At 29.6% G+C, this 8,777-nt stretch overlaps 2 protein-coding genes across 2 annotated transcripts; both read left to right on the forward strand.

Annotated features, from left to right (window-relative positions):
- Positions 1–747: 747 nt before the first annotated feature.
- On the forward strand, positions 748–1,272 carry LOC145958743 (zinc finger BED domain-containing protein RICESLEEPER 1-like). Its single transcript, XM_083076268.1, has one exon. It carries the CDS (start codon positions 748–750, stop codon positions 1,270–1,272), a length of 525 nt encoding a protein of 174 aa, XP_082932394.1.
- A 2,220-nt stretch (positions 1,273–3,492) lies between these two features.
- Positions 3,493–5,005, forward strand: LOC109796834 (putative CCR4-associated factor 1 homolog 7). The gene is made up of 3 exons (XM_020356650.3): positions 3,493–3,672; positions 3,750–3,812; positions 3,902–5,005. The coding sequence occupies exon 3, from the start codon at positions 3,957–3,959 to the stop codon at positions 4,776–4,778; it is 822 nt and encodes a 273-aa protein (XP_020212239.2). The 5' UTR covers positions 3,493–3,672; positions 3,750–3,812; positions 3,902–3,956; the 3' UTR covers positions 4,779–5,005.
- The last annotated feature ends 3,772 nt before the right edge of the window (positions 5,006–8,777 follow it).

The following is an 8,777-nucleotide window of genomic DNA, read 5'->3' on the forward strand; positions in this document are numbered from 1 at the left end:
GTTATATTTGTTTGACTGCTCATTTCATTGATGATAACTAAAAATTACATAAGAAATCTCAATTTTTGTCCAATTACTAATCACAAAAGGGGAACAATTGGTAGAAAAATTGAGAAATGTTTGGAAGGTTGGCTAATTGGTAGAGTTTTCAGCATCAGTGTAGACAATGCTACCATGCTAGTGCAAGTGACTTAGCAATATCTTATTTGAAAGGTATAATGGAAGACTGGAATACACACCCATTAAAAGAAAACACTTGTATGTTAGATGTTGTGCGCATATTTTAAATATGGTGGTTAATGATGGATTAAAGGACTATCATGAATTAATAAGCATAATTAGGAATGTTGTTAGGTATGTTCATGCATCACCTGGTTGCATTGATAGATTCAAAATTTGCATCAAGGAAGCTAGGATAGTCGACAAATCTATTGTGTAGTTGGATGTCTCTACTAGGTGGGAACTCTATCTATATAATGCTTGAAAGTGCACTAAAAATTAAAAAAGCATTTAAGAGATTAAGTGAGAGATGTGCTAAATATGTGATGATGAGTGGTGGTGTTCCAAATGACGAGGATTGAGATAATGCAAGATGTTTTGTTAGGTTTTTGAAAATATTTTTTTGATGTCACTCAAATTATTTTAGGGACAGATTTTGTAACATCTTCTCAATATTTCAATGAACATTGCAAGATATTATAAGAATTTCAGAAATGGAAAAAGACTTATGATCCATTATTTGGAAGTATGGTTGAGAAAATGAAAGCTAAGTATGATAAATATCGAGAAAATGTTAAAAATATGAATATTTTGATTTTTGTTGCTAGTGTGCTTGGTCCTCATATTAAGTTTAAGTTTGTTCAATGGGATTCACACAAATTTTACGAGAAATACATTGGTGAAATTTTGTGTAATAAGGTGAATGAGGCATTGCATGATATGTTTAATGTGTATTTGCTTTCTACTAGTAATGGGCAGTTAACTGAAACTGCTACACGTCTTTCTTCTGATGTGGGAATTGATGATTTTGATTCACCTGAACTTTCATTTGCTATTGAATTTGAAAGAGACATGAATCTTAATAGCAATCCTGGGAAGAATGAAGTAGATTTGTATCTCATGGAGAGATTAGAAAAGAAAAGTGATACTTTTGACATCTTAATGTGGTGGAAATTGAAATATAGTAAATATCCTATTCTTAGTCAAATTGCTAGAGATTTGTTGGCCATGCCTGTGTCTACTATTGCTTTAGAGTTTTCTTTCAGCACCTGAGGGAGAATACTTAATTCTTATAGGAGTTCTCTTACTCTTAAGACAACCGAAGCATTGGTTGTACACAAAATTAGTGTCGATCTCTTTTATGGTCAATGGACATTGAAGACCTCGTGGTAAACATTTAAAGACTTGAGATGAGTAATATGTTATATTTTAATCTCTTGTTATTTAATTGTTCTAGCCTAATTTTTCCATTGATGTTGACTATTATATATTATATACTTTTGGAAATTGGACCAAATCCAACAATTGATGAAAAGAATTCTGAAATTGAATCTGATTAGATTTTGCACTTGGAATTGAAAACTTGAACTTATGATATGATTCATCACTTAATTAATTATTTTATTTTTATATGTTTGGTATTTATATTTAAACTATAAATTAAATAATATTTTTTACTCTAATTTTGTAGGATTTAGCATGAATTAGAAGCTCCTAAATAATTTATTGAAATATGTTATTTTTATTGTTATCATTATAATTTTTTATGTAGAACATTAATTTGTTGTTATTTGAAAGATAATTTTATTTGATTTAGAACATATAATATTTTAATGGTTGAGACATAATTATGACATTTAATACAATGTAATATTATTTGATGTTGTTTTCATTTTAATTTTCTACATAGAACATTAATTTGTTGTTATTTAAAATATAATTTTATTTTATTTAGATTGTATAATTTGTTTTTGATTAGCCAACAAAAGGCGACAATATATATTAAGAAATGTTTTAGAAGTGTACATTTATGTACATAAATAATATTATTTAGAATGTATAATATTATAATGGTTAAAACATAATTATGATATTTAATACAATGTAGTATTATTTGATAGTTTGTGACTTTGTGTAGTGTTATGTAATTATAATTGTAAATAAAAAAGCAAAAACAAATTAAACCAAACAACAAATTATTAGTTCGTTTTGGTTTGGTTCAAATATTATAAAAAATAAAAAATTAACTCGAACTAAATCTCATATATTTTTATTATTCAATTCGAGTAAATTTTAGTTAAATAACGAATCAAACTGTGAACATCTCTAATTTAAATATATTTATTATGTATATTTTTAAATTTTTATTCAAATAAAAGACCTATATTGTTTTTATTTTCCCTATAACGATGATTTAATTTTAAAATTAATAATTCAGGATGGATATATACATTCAAAATATTTAATAATTAAATATTATTTTAATGTTATAAAAATTGTGATAAAAATACATTTCGAAAATTATGATTGAGGGATAATTACTTTTCAGTTTATGTAACAGAGTCCCACCCATGAATTATGAATCAGGGAATATTTAAAATTATAATAAACATATGTTATTGATAAATGATTGATGATAAATTATAAAATTGCAAAACATATCAGTCCAGATTCCAGAATTCTAAATATGTCAGACAAACAAAATACCTAGTTTATAAAATTTAGTTTTTCTCATGTCAGAAAGCCGAGACATCTCTTATTTCATTTTAACTATCTGTGATATGCATATATATATATATATATATATATATTTTATTTACAAAAGAGGTATAATTTTTTTTATTGAGTCAACCATTTTTTAGTTTGATGATAAAGTATAACTTTTTTTAATCATAATAAATTCTACAGAGCTAAAATATGACTTTTAATCACAATTTTATATTTAAATAAAAATTAAATTAAATATTTAATTATAATTAAAAAGTATAACTATCGAATCATTTGAATTAATTAATAAAGACTTTTGATTGTGATACGTGATTTTGTCATTAATTAATTTCTTTTAGTACTTATTAAATATTATGAAATTCATAATATTTTTTTTATTTCATTGAGAATTATTTTTATTTTATTTTTGTCAAATATCACACTTTAATTAAAAAGTTGTTTTATACACAATTTCCTGCCTTTTTAATGCTTATGAAATTATATATATTTTTAAAGCTTATTTAAATTGAAAGACCCTAGATTAGTTTATAGTTTAAGCCATGAATTATGATTATTAAAATAAAAAATGAAGATATTTTATGTAAAATAAAGTAGTGTAAAATTGCAAGAATAATTGTATAATTGTAGTTGTACATGTGAAAAAGTAATAAAATAAAGAAGGTCGGTGATTGGGGTGTGGACAGATGTTAACGACTGATATCACATTGTCGCATCCGGAATTGCTAGAGCCCAGTTGTAAACGACACCTCCCGTGTAGTTGTTGGTAACCAAAACGACCCCACACCCCATCCCCAGTACAAATCAGGTCTCAACCCTCGCCCCCAACTTCCTGTCGCTCCCCCCCCCCCCCCCAATCCTCCTTCGTTGACCTCTCCACCGCAGCTCAAATCCCCCATCACCGACTCCAGATCGCTGCTACTCGCTCCTCTTTCCGTTCACTCCAAGGTTAGATTCCTCACTCTTCAACTACTTTAACCCTACTTCACTTCTTTTCTCACATCGCATGCTTCTTTTTCTTTCAGATCTACTTCAATCTCCTCCGCGCATCGCTCATTCCAACCTCTACTCGCTCAAATCCTCTTCAGGTATAACGGATTTCTAGATTTCTTTCTATTGTCTGTCGCGATTTGTTAGGATTTCAGATCTGAACGGTTTCCGCGTTTTTTCTCTGCAGATCTGGGGGGTTTGATTGCGCTTTTCATTCTGTTGCTCGGATTCCTTCGTTCGAAATGTCGATTTTACCGAAAGGCGATTCGGTTCAAATCAGAGAGGTATGGAACGACAACCTCGAGGAGGAGTTCGCGTTGATCCGCGGAATTGTGGACGAGTACAACTACGTGGCCATGGATACCGAGTTCCCCGGCGTGGTTCTCCGTCCGGTGGGGAATTTCAAGAACATCAACGACTACAACTACCAGACGCTGAAGGACAACGTGGACATGCTGAAGCTGATCCAGTTAGGCCTCACGTTCTCCGACGCGCACGGGAACCTCCCTTCCTGCGGCACGGAGAGTCCCTGCATCTGGCAATTCAACTTCCGCGAGTTCAACATCAGCGAGGACATCTTCGCGAGCGACTCGATCGAGTTGTTGCGCCAGTGCGGGATCGACTTCAAGAAGAACAGCGAGAAAGGGATCGACGTGAACCGGTTCGGGGAGCTTCTGATGTCGTCGGGGATTGTGTTGAACGAGGCCGTGCATTGGGTGACGTTCCACAGCGGCTACGATTTCGGTTACCTCCTGAAGCTGTTGACATGCCGGAGCTTGCCGGAGACGCAGGCCGGGTTCTTTGAACTGATCAAGATTTATTTTCCGATGGTTTATGATATTAAGCACTTGATGAAGTTCTGCAACAGCCTCCACGGTGGTTTGAACAAGCTTGCGGAGTTGTTGGAGGTGGAGAGGGTTGGTGTGTGCCATCAGGCTGGCTCTGATAGTTTACTCACTGCGTGTACATTTAGGAAGTTGAGGGACACGTTCTTCAATGGGTCGACGGAGAAGTATTCTGGTGTGTTGTATGGTTTAGGTGTTGAAGGTGGACAGACTAATTGAAAGAAAAAAAGAAGAATATAATTGGTTGTAGAGTACTTCTAAGTGTGAGTCTTTTTACTTGTGTACACTTCTGCCAAAAATGGTTGTTGTTTACTTGTAACATTTTCATCCTTGCTTGAACTGTAACAACTCAAACCCTAGCTGGTTTTGTTAGCTTGAGTTCTTTGTAAATCATCACTTCAGTTTAGTGCTTCAAATTTCAATAATAATTTATGATGATTCCTTTATCTTCCAGCCATTTACCCACCTCTGCTCGGATCAACCTTTTGTTTTCTTTCAATTTTCAAAAACACGGTTATTGATTGGGTGCACTTTCAGAATAGTCCAACTTTTTATTGGCATTGTTGTCCAAACTCAGAAGTGAGTTGCTTCTGTCCTTTTTGTTATGATCTGCAATTATGGCGTGTTTTGTTTGGCTTGTAATCGGATACAGATTTTACAACGTGGTCGAAGCATTGAACGCGTTTCATAAATGGATTTTCGAACCAAGATGTGATGGGATGGCATTGGTGCTTCATTATTTCTGTCGTGAGCTATTCTTTGCGATGCGCAAACACGCTTTTTCAAGACATGGCCGCTGTGCATCTTATCGTGATCCCTTCCACTTATGAGAGTTATTGATTTCTTTGCATTATCATTATTAATTTAACAGTCTCACCGCGCTGAAGAGATGGCACTGGGGCAGGTTTGGATCAAATTTGATATTTCTTGCTTGTTTTTGAATTGAATATAATGATGCGGTAAAGAAGTTTTCACTCGCTTAAATCACAGTGTTATTTTCAAAATAACCATTGTTTAATTGGAATGATAAATCATGAGATTCGATTTGAATAGATTTCCCTGCAATTAGTTGTGGACCCGTCAAATTTGAATTGTAAAAATATATTGATAAAAAAAATGTCATGCGACGATCTATCTTACCATCCGTATTGTTGGAATTAAGTGTGAAACGAATTTTCACATCGGTTAAAGTTAAGCATGTTGAGTAATATAAAACTTAGAAAGACCCATTTACTTATTGTCTTAAGGTTTTAGGATATATTGTGGTCTCAATTCAAAACTTCCACCAATAAGAGTGGGGAAGACAAAAAAGAGCAAAAGACAGGTGAACTTCATGATAACTTAGCTTAGAACTATAAAAATGAAGTGAAGTTTAGAACGAGAGAAACGAAAATAAATCCTAAACCTTAAACATATATCACTAAAATGAGTTTACTAGATAAAACACAAGTTAAAGGAGACCAAAAAAAACCATATTATAACTTGTATCTCTAATTTAGCACAATATTAAATTAATTATTCTTTAAACATGTTTTGTACAACAACCTCTCACTATAAAATTATACATAATTTTTAATATGAGTAAAAGGAAAAAATGTTCCAACAAAATAAAATAAATATTGTACATTTTAAAATGATGAAGAGCTACAAAAGTTAACATAGCACCTAATTAACACTAATAAGTGAATGAATATTGTACATTTATTTCAATTTATGATTCTTTATATTAGTGCATTTGAAAGTTGTCAACAATTATTTAAACATTTAATAATATTTCTGGGTACTTCGAGATACATAAATAACAATAAACATGTTCAGTTATTAGAGGAAATAGATATCGCAATGTTTAAGAAGTTGCACTATTCTAGAGAAAAACTTGTTGATTCATAGGTATAACATGAAGTAACAAATGTTGTACCCTTGAACCAACTCCTCAGACAAAATAAACACACACAAAAAAAAAAGTAATAGACTAGACTAACTAAAAAAATTAAATGGTCCCTTTACAATTTTAAAATTCTAATATCATATTTATCATTGATGCTCATTGGAATGTTACAATGTTTTACACGAGTGAATCTTATGAAATAATAAGAAACAATTGCATGAATAAACAACATTGTTTGTTGAGTGCATATAAATTAACTTAAGATGGTAGTATAAATGGTTAAGATGCAATTCCTTAGATTTAAACAACTACCTTTAATGTTTCTTTGGTGTTGTAATGAGTTTTTCTTGTGATGAGAGATGAATACCTTTAGAAGAAATATGGAGCTCAAGTTAAAAAGGGTATTAATAGATGAACAACTTCAAGAAGTAAAATATCTTTATGTTTTAAGACTCCACTTTAACAATAACGAGTGTTTCGAGTTATTTTTATGGTGACTGTAAAGGAAAATAAGTTGCATCCTTCCAAATACAAACTTGTTAATTAATGAGTATACCATGAAGTTACAAAGGTTGTAGTTATGAACCAACTCCCAGGGTGTAATAGGCTTATTGAATGAGTAATAAACTAGACTAACACATAAAAAAATGGTCCCACTACACTTCTAAATTCCAATAGCATACTTATCATTGATGCTCTTTGGAATGTTTTAATGTTCTACATATAATACCATACAGTGATACGGGACAATTGTGTGTACAAGCAATAATTGTTCATTAAGTGCATTTAAATTAACTTATTATGATAGTACAATAGATTAAGTGCAATTCCTTAATTTCAAGCAACTACCTTTAAAGTTTCTCTAATATTGTACTAGATTTTTTTTGTGATGAGAGATTAATACCTTCAAAAAATAATTAAAATATTATGATGCTCAAGTTATAAAAGGTCATTAAAAGGGGGGCAAATGATGTAAATGTACATGTGAACAAGTAGGGAAAACATTTTTCTTAAGACATTATTATCATTTATGAATGTTAGACTACAAATCTACAACTTTTTCCTATCATAAGATTCTTGAACCATCTAAAACTAGTTACAAATGTTAGATTGTAGAGATAGAAAAAGAATAAATCATTAGTCAATCTATGACTAGCATATGTTACGATTTCAATTAATGTCCATGTAACGCATTAATATTTTGTAATTTAAAAAAAACAATACTTATATTATATGTCATGTTTTAATGAGACTATAATAGTTTTAAAACACCTAATATTTTTCTTCATAAGAGATTGAAACAGTAGTCTCCAAATATAAGACTTATGAAAATGTGAAGTATTGAATCATCTTATTAGCATTAAGCTTTCCAAAATAAATATCACAGACTTAATTAAATCCGGTTAAATTTTATTATAAATTATGAGCTTATATAAAGATGAAATAATTATTTTACTTTGACTTTTGATATTCTTTTTTTAATTGAATAAAATTCACATTCTTTTTAAATGATAATACGATAATCATTTTGTTAATATATCTAAATAATTTGGTTAATTTGATTACACGTGTCAAATTGTGAGCAATAAGTCAGTCATAATTAAAATTATTAATGTAAAAAATGATGAAAAAACCAAATTAACTAACAAATAAATTACATAAAACTTAATTTTAAAATTTTATTTAAGATATTTGAGTTCAATCTACTTGAATCAGTAATATCTTGGTTCCTCTAGCAGTCTAAAATAAATAGGCCTTAACCAATCAAGCCATATCCTTGATCAACAAAATTTAAATATAAAATATTATATAAGTTATTTAAAATTTTCACTACTAAACTAACTTTAATGAATCAAGGTATATTGATAAAGAAAAAGAATAAATATAAATACTAATAACAAAAGAGGATAAATATAAAGTTTGTCAAAATAAAAAATATAATTTTTGTTAAGGATTTTTTTAAATTTTTTTGACTAAATAATTGAAATGAAAATTTACTAAATATAAAATAAACACATTCTATATATTATGGACTTTTATAGTAAAAAAACTATAAAGACAATCATATTCATTATATTTTTTTACCGATCAAAACATTTTATTAAAAATATCTATACTAACATATATATAAAGGGGACATCTCTTTTAATAACCAATTTTAATAAATTATTATGCTCTTTTATTATAAAAAAATCAAATAACCTTTTTAATAATTACCATTCTTATTTAATAATTATGTATTGTATTATTTTTATTACTTAATTATCTTTATATTCAATATAATTTTTTTTAATTTTAATTTTTTAAATAAAATATAGAAATATTATTTC

Source organism: Cajanus cajan, chromosome 6, assembly GCF_000230855.2.
Source record: "Cajanus cajan strain Asha chromosome 6, NIPB_CcT2T_4, whole genome shotgun sequence".
Classification (NCBI taxonomy): domain Eukaryota; kingdom Viridiplantae; phylum Streptophyta; class Magnoliopsida; order Fabales; family Fabaceae; genus Cajanus; species Cajanus cajan.

Coding starts and splice junctions, on each gene's coding strand:
- LOC109796834 (XM_020356650.3), top strand. CDS start 3,957: ATGTCGATTTTACCGAAAGGCGATTCGGTTCAAATCAGAGAGGTATGG.
- LOC145958743 (XM_083076268.1), top strand. CDS start 748: ATGGTTGAGAAAATGAAAGCTAAGTATGATAAATATCGAGAAAATGTT.